Genomic DNA, 16,231 nt, shown 5'->3' on the forward strand with positions numbered 1-16,231 from the left:
TACAGGCAAACACGTAAAACAAAATCTGTTAAAAAAAAAAAAAAACAAACAACTTTTTATTTCTGTACTGACCCAAACTTCTATAAAGAAGGGATTTGTTTTATAGTCAGAAAAGACACTTAAATCCTAGTGATTTATTGCGGGCCTTTATTTCCAAACTAAACATACTGAACATCTGAGCCTATCTAGAAAAGACACACACCTGGAGCAGGCAGCTGACCACTGCTCACACCTGTTACACCAGCAGCTGGCTGAGAACTCTGCAATCCGACAGGGACTGCCCGTGATTGCACTTCCACACCTGCAGAGAGCCGACCACCCTCAGGCTCTGAGTCAAGACAATCAGAGACCACGTTCTCCCAGGATTTGCCAGCCTGATCTGGACTAGCACATAAACACCGTGCAAGGGGGTGACTAAGCATTGGGTTTGTGTTTATTTTCCCACTCCTAAAAAAAGAAATCGTCATCTATAATCAGTAGCCTGGCTCCACTTCTGATTTAACGGGTAAAATTGGATAATCACTCAGAACACTCCAGCCCCCTCTAAGCTCCAGATAAATTACACTGGGGACTCCCTCTGACTCCTCCCCCCATATGATGTACAGTCCGAGAGAAGAGGCCTGTAGCAGGTCATTCTCCCCACAGGCAATGGCCACCTCTTGCTACACAGATGCTGAGGAAACAGACCAAAGGATCTACCTTCCTTGAAATGGCAATCATGGTGGAATGAGCTGCCTACACCAGAAGAGGCAGGAGATCTCAATGGCTAGAGTTTCTATCTGCCTTGAACCTGACTGTGGAAAGAGAGGTCCAGCTCCGAGCCTGTGAGAAAGACAGAACTCAGGATGGCATTCAGTGAGGAGGGGAAGAGCATCCCAGACTTCACCTAACACTGGTAGGGATGAAAACACTTCCAGGCACTTTGGAACACAGTTGGGCAATTTCTTACAAAAGTAAACACGTAATGACCACATAACCCAGCGACCCTAATCCTGAGTACTCACCCAAATAGGCTGAAGCCTTTTGTCTAGACAAATGGATGTGAATGTTTAAGACAGACTGGCTCACAACCGCCAGAACCTGCAAGCAACTAAGATGTCCTCCAGTCGACAGAGAGAAATGGCTACCTCCAAGCACTAAAAGGAAACAAGCCACAAAAATAAATACTGTAAAGGGGCAAGGAAGAGGGCACCTGCTGTACAGTCATGAGGACTGGGTTCCGATTCTCTTAACCCAAGTATAAAAGCCATGAATGCTGGATGGGCCCAGTACCAGCCTATAATCTTAGCCCTCAGGAGGTGGAGACAGAGGGGCCACTGAGCGAGCTGGCTAGTTAGACTAACCTAATCTGCAGGCTGTGGGTTCAATGAGAAAGACCGTGCCTTACCATATATGGGAGGGATGAATCAAGGGAGATTCTTGTATTAGGCCTCCACACACACACACACACACACACACAAATGAAAGACCATGGAGGATCCTTCAGTTCATTCTACCAAGTGACAGAACCCAACCTGTTTCCACTCCCAACACAGAGCATCCTGGGAAAAGGCAAAACTAGAGCAAAGGCTCAGCAGTTTCCGCATCTTAAAGGAAGAAAAAAGGACAGAGAATTCCTATGACGGAAGAATTCTTCTTCCTGATGCTCTTCCGGTGGGCCATGTCCCTACAGATGTGGCCAAGCCCATAGAACATGCCACTCCAACAATGAGCCCTGATATAACACACATGGGTGACCATGGGACTCTCAACTCTAACAAATGCACCACCACCCTGATGCTCTTGGGGCTGGTGGTGGAGGAGACTGTGCCTACCGAGGACGGAGCAAGTAGGTGGGAGAAACTGCTTTCTTGACTTTTACCTAAAACCTAAATCTACTCTAAAAAATAAAACCTACTTTTTACGTGGGTGTCTCTCTCTCTCTCTTTTCAATATGCCTTCCTGAAAGCCTTCATCACCTGTAGCGTTCATCAACACGAAAGTTAGTGATATAATTAGAAGAACTAATAAGAGCCAGGAAAGCAAGAAAGAGGATGATGTTACTGATCTTCCTGTCAAATTAACTAAAACTGTGGAAAAGAGCAGCGGCCTCCATTAAATCCTCTGGCCTTGTCATAGCCTTTCCAGTCAGGGTCTGTCAGGAACTGCACACAGCTTGACGCTGGCAGAAACCCTACAGGTGGCATTCTCCTCCGCATCCATAAACAGATGGAAAGGTCAGACCTTACCCTACCCCCAGTCTTCACCCAAAAACCTCAGCAATCTCTCTGCTGCCTTCGACAATTAGCTCCTAACACCTGCCAAGAATGAGGGACCCAGGTGGACCACATGCACTTTTATCTCCCTGAATACATTAGGGATTAAAAAAAAAAAAAACAAAACCTGAGACCTGCCCCACACTCTGCAACCTGTCAGCGTGAACAATTAAGACCCTTACTGGATAGGACTACAAAACACTGACACAAGGGATCTGACCTGCCTGTTAGCAGTCGTTGAGACTGAGTGCTAAGAAACAAAGCTGCTCCCTTAACCCCTGTTCCCAAGTATTCAGGAGGCTTCTGGTCTTGCACGCCAGAAACAAGCATGTTTGTCCTGACCATGTTTGTCCCTGCAAGGCCACTGTGTCTGTGTACAAGTGACAGACCTACTTATGGGTCAACAGGTCAAACAGATAACCCTTTCCCCATGTCCCCTGCCTCTAGAAAAACAGCAGTCTAACCTGCTGCTCACTGCAGGGTTTCCTGTAAGTTTTCCTTCCACGGCTCTGCATTGGTCTGCAAGAGGCTAATGTTCTCCTTCACAACTCATTTTCAATAGTTTTCATTGAGATCAGATCTTAAATAAACAACCTCCACCGATGTCCTCTCGGCTCCAACTCTGCCACGTCCTCTCTCTCTTAGGCAAGGAAGACTGGAGGCTTGCAACCGGCCACCTCCACAAATCGCTTTCCTTTCCCATCAAAAGGCCGATCCAACAACTTGTAGCCAGGAGACGCATGCATGCTTGTGGGTCCAGTTCCACTGACCGGGGCTGGATGACAGCAAGAACGATGCCTTCCTACAAAATCAACTGCTTTTTTAGGTTGCAAATCACACTGCCTCCCTGGTAGAAATCTGCTATCCACACAAACCAGGAAAGGCCATGTAGAAAAGCCAGGCACAGGGAAACACACACACTTCACTTTTTCTTGGCACGAGGGCGGCTTAAATTTGTCCCGTTTTCGTCTCCAGGATGTGATCCTTGACCCATCACCAAATTTCTTTTCTCCCTTGGAAGGTTTCGTCTAATCAGCTGTGGGCAAGCATCTCTGGCAATTTATCCTCCTTGATTTCTTGACATTTTCTTCCGTGCCGCTGGCTGGGAAACTGTTTTGATCTGAATAGGGTTGTCTGTGGGGGATTCTGCATGTTAATGATGTGGAGTTGGCAAGGATGGGAGGTGAGAGCACAAGGCGTACTTTTTCCTAGTTACGTTTCGTCTCATCACCGCTACGGGGGCCTTTCCACTCGGCTAGACCAGGAGGCTGATCTCAGACTAATCTTACCCTCTTTCCAGGGAGCCTCGAGGGGCCAGGTAGAAACAGAACAGATGGCCTGTGTTCCCATCAAGTACCTAGACTCACACAGGCAAGTACTCCTAAGCACTCCACCACCAATGAAGGAGATGCACGTACATTCTCGCTCAGCCAGGCAGTCCCAGCGGCCACCCTCCATCCTGGTTTCAGCCCCAACCCTGTCCCAGCCAGTGCCAGACGCTACACTCCCCCCTAACTCAGTACCCGCCCACCCTCTCAGTCCAAAAGGACAGGGATTCCGAACGAGGTACTGTGGTAGCCCCAGTGCCCGCCCTTCCCTCTCCATCCTGGCCAGAAAACTCCACTTCCCGGATTCCGGGCCACTCTCTCCCTCCCCCTGGGCCGGCGATCCAGCAAAGCGCCGTCCTCCTGCCAACTGGGTGCCCAATCCAGCGGCACACCCCGCCTCCCCCACTAACCCTCAAACAGACCCCAGCTTCGTCCACTCATGAGGGCTCGGGGGGGAGGGGGTCCCCCGATTCGGTGCCTTCAGGCGCCGGAGGACTGAGAAAGTCCCACCCCGCCCCCCAAGCCACGCCGCCAGCCTCCAGCCCAGCCTCGGAGGGGCCTCCACCCGGGGCGAAGAGGAGACGTGGGGGGTCTCCCTAAGGCACCTCCAACACCCCAAGGGAGGGAGGGCGCGCGTGGACCCCGAGGCCGGCTCCCTGCGCCCGCAGGCCGGCAGCCCCTCGCGGGGGCGCGCGCTCCGGGTCGCCCCCCGGGTCCGCGGGGGTGCCACTCACGATGGTCACGCTGGCTTTGCGCAGGTCGCGGTTCTCCTCCTGCAGCGCCTTGCACTTGAGTTTGTAGGTCTCCAGCTCGATCTTCAGCACCTTGTTCTCCTGCTGCAGCGAGGCCAGGCGGTTGGTGAGCTCCTCCAGGCGGAACGGCGAGATGACAATGCCCCCCGACTTCCCGCCGCCGCCCCCGCCGCTGCCGCCCGAGGTCGCCGAGCAGGACGACTGCATGGCTGCCGGGCCGCCGCCCGCCGCGTCTGTATCGCTCTCGCTCGCACTGTCCGCCATGGCGGGGCGAGTATAGGCGCGGGGCCGGGAGCGGGGCGCGGAGGAGCGGGCGGGCGGGCGGGCAGGGCAGGCAGGCGGGCGGGCGCGCGGCGAGTGGGGCGCGGGGCCGGGCGCGCGGCGGGGAGCGGGGAGCTCAGAGCGCGGCGCGGGCGGCAGGGCGCAGACGCGCGGCGGCGGCGGCGGAGAAAGAGAGGGCGCTTCCCGCGGCCGCGCGAGCTGCTCCGCCAGGGAACAGAGACCCCGCCCGGACTCGGGCAGTACTGCAGCGCCGGGACCTGGCGCGCTCCGCTCGGGGAACGGGCCCCGCAAGCCCCAACCCCGCGATGGGCGACCAGCTGCACACACACGCACGCACACACACACACACGCACGCACGCTCCGGCCCGCGCCGCCTTCCCGCGCACGTGCTCCCGCCCCGGCCCCCCCCCCTGCGTCCCAGGCCCCAACCCACGGCCGCGCGCCGCCTCTTCCGGAGAAAGGCGGACTCCACGCCGCGCCAAGCCCTTGCAGGTGCCGGGACACGTGGGAGGGGCAGCCGGGCTCTTCAGTCCACCCCACCCTCCCACCCCCGCCAAGCTGTAGCCTGGCACCTTCCCGTCGGCGCTGGCGCGCGTGGATCTCTCTGGCTGCTTCAGGCAGAGGCTCACTGGGAGCTAGGAACAGAAAGTTCCCCTGCCGTGGGCCCCGGGTGAGACGGGGCAACAGGGGGGCGGTGGGGGGGGGAGAGCACGACTTGAGCCACAGGTTAGCTTTGCTTGGGAAAGAATTTTGCAGCCCCTTTCGTCCAGTTGTTTAAACCAGGCGCAGCCCGCCCCCCCCCCCCCCGCCCCGGCCCTGTCCCTTTGCATCTTGCAAACACTCTGTGCACAGGTCACGAAATAGGATTAAGCCACCAAGATGTGTCTAGTCAAGGAAGGGGAGTATTTTTTCAGAAGGGTTGAAACACAACTTCGAGTGCCAATTTTCCCAAGTAACTGCAGGCACAATGCTAAACAAATAGCCACGATTAAGTGAGGGGAACTGTATAACCATTATTACCGCTCACCAACTCCTACAAAGCTCCAGGAGGTAAAAATAAAACCGTAATTAACTACCATAGAGAGCCAGCCTCAGACAATCAGAAACTCAAGCTCATAGACTGTTAGGCCCCTTCCCTCCTAGAAGGGCTTGCAGGAAACGGGTCTAGCAGGTGAAAAGGGTCTAAACACCTCACCCCCCTGATACAGAACAGCTTTCACTTATGGGTAAAAAAAAAAAAAAAAATTGGAAAGTGAAACTGACCAGACGGGTTTTATTATTCAAGTTTAGCCAACGGAAGAACAAACTCATGGAAACAAAATGCTAAAAGGGGATGGGGGGTAAAAGGTATTTTCTAGCTGTCAGCTGCTCCAAGAGTTTCTTAAAGCACTTAGTATGACTTAGGGAATCGCTTTCCTGGTTCCCAGCCCCCCTCCCCCGTGCCCATTAAACCTACACTTGATCTGGCCTCACCTCGGAATAAACTCAACCTGCCAACGGTGGAGCCTTGACCTCATCTTTACCAAGATGGCTGCTTCTGGTCAACTCAGAAATGCCAATGTGCAGTGAGTCCCCAGCAAACTTCTCCTGGACATTCTTGAATTTAGTGCTGGCGGGCTTCAGAAAACACCGTCGGTGAAGCAGAATTTAACAATAACAGTTAAACATCGAGGGCTTGGGAAGAAGCCTTTGGCTTTGCCCTACAGAAATGTACAGCCCACCTAAATCTCCCTCTGCTGTCGCCTAAGTTTAACTCGGCTCTTGGACTTTGCCATGTTGGGTCTGGGACAGGAGACACTCGGCTCCTTCGGTTCCAGGAAGCTTCTGGAAAGCCGACTCAGGGTGAGATGGACGGGGTAAGGGGAACACTGCCTGGGACTGGGATTTAACTGCATTCTTTCCGCTTTATTCAATGCAGGGCTAGTAGTCTGGGGTGGGCGTGGCTTCCATACTTCACAACTTTTCTATTGTTCTTTTCCCTCCCCACCTCCAGACTGCCACATCGAGAGGGCTTACAGCCCCGGGAACATTCCTTCCAGGCACAGTAGGGGGGCAAATGAGCTCTCTGGTGTTTATCACTAAAACTAACAGCCTTAGGAAAGCGACCTGCAGGCTTCCAGTCGGCAGAGGGGTGGAGTTAGAAGTGCCTGGCTTTTCTTAAAGGGCCCATGTCAGTATAAGCTTGAACATGTCTTGGTCTTCATTAGGATCTGGGGGAACTGCATTTTTTTTTTTACGTGGTATTTGTAGTTACTAATCGGTTTTAGAAGATGTTAGAAGAAAGTCCATCTTCTAAAGCTTCTCTGCTGCTACAGATGGGAATAATTTGGAAGATTTTTTTTTCCCCACCCCCGTCCAGGTTTTTATTGTTACTGCAGAACAGAAGCATGTCTAATTTTCTACTTCTTGTAGAAGTGATTCTCCTCATAAACAGGCGATTTGTCACGACACTGGTTCGTTAATAGCATTACAATGGAAACACCAGCTACAAAATAGATCGGATCATTATAAAACTCAGCTCTCCAGTGGAAATGAATCAGAGGGTAACGGTAGCCTGAGTTCCCTGGAGGAAGAAGAGGCCAGTGTAAATTACTACCTCCATAGCAGAAATAGTGACATCCGCTTCACCCTGAGCATAAGTCTCGAGATATGCGGACGAAGGAAAAGAGTACTTTGCAGTTGAAGGGGTGGGGGGGGGTGGGCATGGAAATCTTTGTTTCTCAAATAGCATTTTTTTTCCATTTTGATTTGCTGGGTACCCTTAAAACCTTAATCTTCTCAATGCTGACATCAAAATAGTGGCATAAATCATAGGAAATTTTTGTCACTTGGTTGTAGTGACCATTTATATGTCACCAGGCATCACTGGTTCTGTCAATATCAGATCCATGTGACATCACTCAAACTCTCAATGATTTAGCGGATTCGGGACCTGCTAGAGTTTTAAACAGACTTAGAGTGGCCCAAATGTGGGCTGGCTAGAGGTAGAAAATGCTCCTGTGGGACCATCCATTTCAGAAAGGTAGTCGACACTGTTTGGAACCTGTCTGACCCCTGGGCCTTGCAGGGGGATCTGAACATTGGCCGTGTCAACTCTTGGGCCTAGATAGTTTTTGCTGGAGTGAGCGCTAGTGTGCATTTTAAGGTGTCCGTTTTGTTTATCCATACATATACCTCTGCCCTGCCTGCTAGATGCCCGGAGTGGGCCAACCAAAAACAGACATTGCCAGGATCACCTCCCACCACCCCCACGCCCACCACAGAAACAGCTGCTTTGATAGTGATAAAGAAGAAACTCTAGAATTGGTGCTATAAAGGACTAACTACTGGATTTGCTTAGGAGGCATTAAGTCACACAAGTGGAATTCAGCCAAAGGAGCGCTGCCTCTAAAAGGCACCCACCAGACCTGTTAAAGATAAGAGAAATTTAGGGGGCTAGGATGTGAATGTTTGTTCACCAGGATTGACCTCCAATTAGGCTCCACTCCTATAACAAAAGGAGACAGCCCTGACTTACCAGCCATTACACCCATCCCCATATCAAAGAACGTTCCTCTAAGGGTCAGCTCAAGGGGGTCAGCACAGGGTCACAGCCACCATTAAGCCTGGTCTGCCATTAAATCCCCAGTGGTCTTATCAGGAAAAGCCTAAGTCTGCCCAGTGGGCCAGATGACCCCTGTAACAACTATTTAGGAAAAGAACAACACTGGTGTACTTAAGAAATAATTCTGCCAATGTCTTTGCTGTGTAAATCTCCCGTCTGCGCAAGTGGCCAGACAGGCAGTCTCCTGTCGTTTAAATTGTTCAAAGTGTGACCTGAGGCTCCAGAACCTAAAAGGGGTTTAAGGCCGATAGTATTTATGGAATGCATAGGCCGGAAGTGCATGAAAGTTAGCAAAATCTTCTCTTCATGGTTGTCTCTTCTGTGGGCATTAACCAGAGTCAGACAAACACTGCTAAAGATCTCTTCCTCTGCAAATATCACCCGGAAGGCATACTAGTATATTAAGTCTAGAGCGGGAGTAGAATAAGGCAGCCCCGTTGGGATGCTTTTAAATCGACAACACATTGACGGCATACTGCAGAGCCACCAGGACCCCTTTGTCCACATTTTGTATAAGTGTCATCTCCCCTGAGAGTCTGTCCCCGAGCCAGCACATCCTCTTCTCCTCCTACCCATATCTCCAGTCACTCAGCCTCTTCAGCTCACCTTTTCGCTAGCTTTGCTTTTAATGTTGTTGACGTTGACCGTGCGGCATCCCATCCAGGCAGGAGGTCGTGACTAGAAGATGAGTTGGTGATACGCCTCTCTCTCCACTCCTCTTTTGTGTTGGTGTGTTTTAGATGTAAGTTACAGATTAAGGAGAATCAAGTAGGCAGATCTGCAAAAACTATTGAAATATAAAATATGTCTGGAGATGTGACAGCCTGGTCATGTGAAAGCTGTCCTGAAGTAGGCCATTTAAAATTGCTAGCCAGGAAAAAAAAAAAAATTCTTTAAATCCTATTCACCATACGGCAGAGCTCAAAAGAAAGGAAGGAAGCTGGGCCCTCGGGAGGCAGAGGTCGGCTGGTTTCTGTGAGTTCAAGGCCGACCTAGTCTATACAGTGAGTTCTAGGATATCCAGGGCTGTATAGCGAGACCCTGTCTCCAAAACAACTAAGTAAATAAGTAAATAATAAACAAAAGAAGCCAGACTCAGAATCTGCTGTCTAGTTGCACTTATGAACAGTTAAATATATTAAACCCATGACTGTGTGTGGAGACTGTCAGCTTCCACTCCTGGAAACTTGTCCTGCAGGGGACTGGCTAGAACTGGTATCCAGAAAATTCTCTTTAAATCCTTTTTGGTAAGCAGAAGAGCATAAACACAAAGCCATTGAGTTAACTTGTGCTGTCAGGGGTGAGACTAATGATTCTGTATGAGAGAGAGAAGTGTCTGGAAAGTCCTGGCAGTGTTACTCTTCTTTATCTGGGTGCTACGTGTCTTCAGTCACCAAGTGGTGTTTAGACGTGTACCTAGGATGGTGTATGTTTCTGCATAAATGTTATATTTCAGCAAAATATATGAATACAAACAGGAGGGAGACAAGGCCGAAAGAGGGTGGTAAGCGTGGGGTCTGAACCTGAGGCGGCAGCAGTGTGGGACCTGTGACCCACCGAGTTTGGTGTTTTAATATCTTTGGAGACATTTCTCTGTGGACGAAGATTCATGAAGGATGAGAGTCCACACACACTACAGTCTCCAAAACAGCTTGCCTTCCTGAAAGGTGGCCTAGGGACCTTCAGATGATAGATGATGCCACAGGTCTCCGGTCTCCTCAAGTGTACTTCAAAAGGGTGAATCACACCCTGTGTACAATATGACAATAAAAATCAATTAATTTAAAAAAATAGTTGGCTCTGGGCGGTGGTGGCGCACACCTTTAATCCCAGCACTTGGAAGGCAGAGGCAGGCGGATCTCTGTGAGTTCGAGGCCAGCATGGTCCACGGAGCAAGTTCCAGGACAGGCTTCAAAGCTACATAGAGTAACCCTGTCTCCAAAAAAAAAAAAAAAAAGTTGGCACTGGCTTGCTAATATCCTTGGGATACCTTGAAAACACAGGACCCAGTTTCACAATGAGGATGCAATTACAGTGAAACCTACATAATACAGACTTATAATCCACTCTGAACAAACATCCTCGGGCAAAGAAGAGCGGGATGTTATGTACAGCTTCCGTCAATAAGAATATCAGAAAGAATTGAGTTGGATAAAATTGTTTAAAATAATCACAGCTATAAACAATGCAATGGGAAGCATGAAAGGGAAGATCGTTAAACATAGAAACAGACAGAATTACAGCTGAGCCAAATAGAATTGGAAACAAACCCGCTAAAGTTCAGTTTGTCACGAGTTCCTGGACTGCACAGCAAGATTCTGTCACTCAGTCAATCAACCTTAAGTCATTGCACAAAGACCAGGAATGCACCCGAAGTTTTTGGTTTTTCGAGACAGGGTTTCTCTGTGTAGTTTTGGTGCCTGTCCTGGATCTTGTTCGATAGCCCAGGCTGGCCTTGAACTCACAGAGATCCGCCTGGCTCTGCCTCCCGAGTGCTGGGATTAAAGGCGTGTGCCACCACCGCCCGGCTGCCCCTGAAGTTTTTTAAAAAAACCAAAGTTAGGTTTATTTAGTTCTTTGTAGCTACGACCATACACACTAGAGGAACTGTGGGACAAGATACTTGGGGATTTTTGCACTTGGTAATTTAATGTCCTGAGAAGTTTTGACTAAGGAAGTGAGTGTCTCCAAGGTATCATCTGCCAAATAGTTGACAAAGGAGCACAAATCAGTCACTTTAGTCAAGAGGGTTACTCTGTCTTGTGTGGCTGGGCATCGTCCTGTGCTTTGTTCTAACCGCCAACACGGAATGGATGTATCCAGGCAGTTTTTTTCTGCTAGAGTTGGTCGTCTTGTTCCAGATGGGAATGTATTGGCCTAGCTGCTGCAGACACCTGAACACTCCTTCAGTTTCATTTGTTTGCTCGTTTTTTGTGTTTTTGTTTTTGGTTTTTTTGAGACAGGGATTCTCTGTGTAGCTTTGCGCCTTTCCTGGATCTCGCTCTGTAGATCAGGCTGGCCTCGAACTCGTTTTTAATGCACGTGGGTGTTTAGTCTCTGTGTTAAGTCTGTGCACCTTGTGTGTGCAGTGCCTGTCAAGGCCAGAAGAGGGCATCAGATCCCTTGGAACTAGTGTTACAGATGGTTGTGAGCTGCCGTAGGGGTGCTGGAAATTGAACCCGGGTCCTCTGGAAGAGCAGCCAGCACACTTAACTACTGAGCCATCTCTCCAACCCTCATCCGGGTATTTTAATTTAAAATTTGAATTTATATTCTCAGGAGATGAATTAGCAAAGAGGAAAAAGGACTAAGAACCTTAGAATGCTGCACAGAGAGGTCCAGAGATTAAAAACAAAGAAACGAACATAAGAACAGATGAGATCTGTTTAAGGGACAGGCCCACTGTTCATCTAGTAGGGCACTGGAGAACAAAGGAAATGCAAAGGGGCGACATTTAAAGTGGAAATGGCTGAGGACTTTTCAGAATTAAAAAAATAATAATAACAATATTCATATTCAGGAAGTCACGACCCAGCATGAAATTGTAAAGAACAGTTATAGATAAATAAAAACAATGTTATCCAACACCAGACCAAGAAGACAACCATTGCCTACAGAAATATCAGCCAATGATGAGAGATAGGGGCAATTTAAATCTCAATAATAACCACCTGTTTGGGGGAGTTTTAAATAAGAGGATTGAGGAAAAGCTGAATTGAGGAGTCTGAAGACTGGCGAGCAGATGATATCCTGAGTGAACATGTATTGTTGACCTGAACATGGCCATGTCAAGAACCCCAGTGCCTCAGACTGATGGGAATGGCAATACCTTGTCCTGGTCCAAGTCCAGATGTTGACTGTGTGCTGAAGCCATCAACCATAGCTGCCTCCTCGTGACTGCTGCCTGAGACTGCTCCCCTACAGGGAACCTCTACCAAGGTTTGCTAACCCAACCTCCTCCTCTAGCTGTATGGAAGAAATTCTCTGAGCTTCCTAGCTGCTGCTGCTGTGTCTCCATCAGAGCACAAGGCCCACCTGAGCCCAGCTTTGCTAACCATGGATCTGTCATATATTCATCCCTGTCACCCCAGTCAGGTCAGTCTCAAAGCCTTGCAGGTCACAGCAGAAGACATTTTGAAAATAATAAAGTAGTAGAAAGTATTCACTATTATCACTATTTTGTTGAATAGTTTATATTAATGTTTCATTTTGGTTTTTCAAGACAAGGTTTCTCTGTGTAGCCTTGGCTGTCCTTGGAACTCACAGAGATCCACCTGCCTCTGTCTCCCGAGTGCTGGGGTTAAAGGTGTGTACCACTAGGTGTGTGCCCAGATAGATTAAAATAAGAGGGCTGGAGAGATGGCTCAGTGGTTAAGAACGCTGGCTGTTCTTCCAGAGATCCTGAGTTCAATTCCCAGCAACCACATGGTGGCTCACAATCATCTATAATAAAATCTGATGCCCTCTTCCAGCACACAGATATACATGCAGAGCACTCATACATAAAATATAAATAAATAAAATTTAAAAAAAATTTAAAATAAGACACTAATGAAACCTAAGTGCAATGTTTGCCTTCCAGACCAGTCAAGCAGAATAAAACAGAATAGCCAATACTTGCTCAAGTAATGAAAAGTTATCCAGATCAAAAAGGGGGGATGAGGAGCAGAGAAACGGGAATGAATAGAAACCACATATATATTTATAGTGAGTTATACAGACCTATTAGGAAGTGTCCAGCAGTAACTGAATGTGCCAGTTAAGACAAAAAGATGGTCAAATGCCAAGTGCAGAGGATAAGGGTCTGTGGAGTCTGCCACCAGCTGGGCAGATGCACCCCGTCTCCAGATGTGGGGTTACAGCCGTGTTCCTTATGATGGGCTACATGTGTGTTTGAGCAATGTAGGTTGTGGACGTAACGCAGACTAACCTCTGGGTTAGACTGGGAGTGTAGCTCAGTGGTAAAGTGCAGAGTCATGGCGTTGGACCCATCTATTGAGTGACATGGGAAAATTAGCTCCAATAGATGATAGATGACAGTAAAAGGCATAAAACTATATATTCCTAGGAAAAAGCCTTTGTGAATTTAATCATAGATTGTTTTAGACAAAATATAATTTAAAAAGTAGTACAAGTGGGCAGAGAAACGAACAGAAAAACTAGAATTCATAAAAAAAAAATGTAAGTTGTGATACAAAGACTACCACCAGGAAAACCTCTGTATGAGAACCCTAAATAATGAAAGAAAATATTTGCAAGTCACACGTCTGATAATGGTTGTATCCTAAATATACAAAGAGCCCATTACTCATCAATAAAAAGGAAATGATCCAATCTAATTACAAATGAGAAAAACTTGACAAAATGATTTTGAATATACATTTTCCAAGGAAAACATACAAAATATTTTTTCTTTTTCAATTTTTGAGCTAGGGTTTCTCTGTGTAACCCTGGTTGTCCTGGAACTCACTGTGTAGACCATGCTGACCTTGAATTCACAGAGATCCACCTGCCTCTGCCTCCTGAGGTGCTGGGACAAAAGGTGTGTCCACACCTGGCTTCACATTTCCAATGGCAAATGAAAATACTGTATACCTGTTGCTTTTAGGGAAATACAAATGAAAACCATGAGCTAGTCCTTCAGATAACTGAAAACAAACACAGACATTATAAGCTATTGTGGAGGAAGTGAAAAAAATCTTTTATAATCTTCATTGCTGGCTGGGTTATGAAGCTGGCAGCCATTTTGGAAAACAAGTTGGCAATTTCTCAAGATTTTGAATGTTCAACAAGAGAATTTTATTACTCATCCATCCTGTTCCTAGTACACATCCAAGAGAAATGAAGCTGTCCGTTCAAAAACTTACACACAAATGATCATAACCTTGTTATTCAGAACTGCCCGAAAGTTAAAAATAACCCCAATGCTAGTAAGCTGATGAATGGCTAAACAAAATGAGGGAGATCCATAAATGGATATTATTTAACCACTAGAAGAAAGAATGATTCATACCACAGAGCACACAAGCCTTGAAAATGCTATGCTAAGTAAAAGAAACTAAGAATGAATGACATCCCTCACCTGGTTTCACTTTAGCAGCTAAAGAGATGGCCCAGCAATAAGTTAAGACCACTTACTGCTCTTGCAGAGGACCTGGGTTCAGTTCCTATCATCCTCTCTGGGAGATTCACAACCATCTGTATCTCTAGTCCCAGGGCATCTGACACCTGACATCTTCTGGTTTCTTCTAGTACTGCACACATTCATTGCACACACATATATGTAAGCAGCACACGTACACATAAATTCAAATACAGCTTTTAGAAAAAAGGATTTCATGTATGTGAACTGCCAAGTTTTGGAGATCCATACACATAGAAAGTAGACTTGTATTTTTCAGAAATTGAGAGAGAAAGATAAGGTATAAAGCCAATGGATTTGTTCAAGGCTCCACAGGCAAGAAGGAATACTTCTGAGGTTGTTTCTCAAATGCATGTTTGCGTGTAATGAACTAAGCCCAGTGCATAAAGCCTCATAGACCACCTCACCCAGGTTTGTCATTCTTGGTCTTCCTTCTGTGAAGATTAATCTTCATTAGCTACTTGACTGGATCTAGAATCTCCTGTGAGACAAGCCTTGGGGTCTGCCTGTGAGGATGTTTAGCTGAGGTGAGACGATGTCCCCTGAGTGTGCGTGGCTCCATTCCAGGGAATGGAATTCTAATCTAAATCAAAAGGAGAAACAATCCAAGCCCTGTCATTACCCTCTCTCTCTCTGCCTCTAGGCTGTGGACACAATGTCACCAGCCACATCACACTCTGTCATGCTGCCCTTGACATAATAGTCTTTGTCTCTTCAAACTAAAAGCTAAAATAAACCCTCACGCAAGTTGTTTCTTTTGTTGTTTGGTTTCAAATCGTTTTTTTTTTTTATTCTTGAGAATTTCATGTATATGTGTAATGTATCTTATCATTTCATTTGCTTCTTGTCAGGTCCATTGGTCATAGCAACAACAACAACAAAAAGTATCTAATACATAAAATGACTACCAGGTTAAGTTGGCCATGGTCCAGTGGATGGCCTCATACCCATGAGTATATGGGTAGCACACATTAGAATAAGTAGACTATTTAAAAAAAAATGAGGGTATCAACTTGGGAAGGGTGGGGATGAATCTGGGAAGGAATGGGGGTTAACATATTTTATATTGTATATGTGTATGGAAATCATCAAAAGTAATAAAAATATACTTTTAAGAATTGGTACCAGGAGTGGGGCCTCTGCTTTGATAAGCATAAACATGCCTTTCTTAGGCCTTCGCAGTGTTCCATGGGAAGTCTGGAGCTTCAGACTAGAGAAACCGTAGAGTTCTATAAGCAGAGCTTAGTGGGCTCTTCTGTTTGGGAGTGAGGAAGACCAGAATACCAAGAGAACTGCTGGCAGTGGGGACTGTGTTCGTGAAGTTTCAGAGGGCAACAGGCCTATATTGAACTGTACCAGAGGCCATGTGTATAGCATTCTGGCAAAGGATTTTGCTGCATTCTACTTAATGTTCCAAGAATTCAGGTGAGGTTGTATTCAGAAGTAATGAAATGATTCCTTTGGCAGAGGACAGTTCAAGATAGCACAGCATTCAGGGTGTGGCATGGTTACTGCTCGCTGCAGTTGGTCAGATCTCCAGTGAAAGAGCAGAGAGAGTGGGGGGGGGGGGGAATGTGTGGTTTGGTGAGGAGACGAATGTGAGAAACTCTAGTGTTGTAGACAAAAAGAGGGCACAGAGGCAGCATCTGCAATTGTTAAGAAGATTAGTGCTACCACGCACCACCTTTAATCCCAGCACTTGGGAAGCAGAGACAGGGGATCTCTGTGAGTTTTGAGGCCAGCCTGGTCTACAGAGTGAGTTCCCGGACAGCCAGGGCTGTTTCACAGAGAAACCCTGTCTCGAAAAACCAAAACCAAAAAAAAAAAAAAAAAAAAAAAAAAAAAAAAGTACCATTAAGAATAAATTT

The 16,231-nt window shown here is 47.3% G+C and overlaps 1 protein-coding gene and 1 long non-coding RNA gene across 3 annotated transcripts in view; one reads left to right on the plus strand and one right to left on the minus strand.

The window, feature by feature from the left end:
* The window catches only part of Ccdc6 (coiled-coil domain containing 6), a 98,912-nt gene extending 94,247 nt beyond the window's left edge, over positions 1-4,665 (minus strand). The window contains exon 1 of the mRNA XM_052744754.1: positions 4,318-4,665. Coding sequence (XP_052600714.1) covers positions 4,318-4,599 — 282 coding nt within the window. The 5' untranslated portion in view covers positions 4,600-4,665. The remainder of the gene's footprint in view (positions 1-4,317) is intronic.
* A 51-nt stretch (positions 4,666-4,716) lies between these two features.
* Positions 4,717-16,231, plus strand: part of LOC128114615 (uncharacterized) — a 29,173-nt gene continuing 17,658 nt past the window's right edge. The window contains exon 1 of one of the 2 annotated variants that reach the window (XR_008219832.1): positions 4,717-5,287. This is a non-coding gene — a long non-coding RNA (uncharacterized LOC128114615). Of the gene's footprint in view, positions 5,288-5,432; positions 6,460-16,231 lie in introns of those variants that run through there. The other variant, XR_008219833.1, reaches the window with a different exon arrangement.

This window comes from Peromyscus californicus, unplaced genomic scaffold (assembly GCF_007827085.1).
Source record: "Peromyscus californicus insignis strain IS unplaced genomic scaffold, ASM782708v3 Scaffold_19__1_contigs__length_69161282, whole genome shotgun sequence".
In the NCBI taxonomy this organism is placed as follows: domain Eukaryota; kingdom Metazoa; phylum Chordata; class Mammalia; order Rodentia; family Cricetidae; genus Peromyscus; species Peromyscus californicus.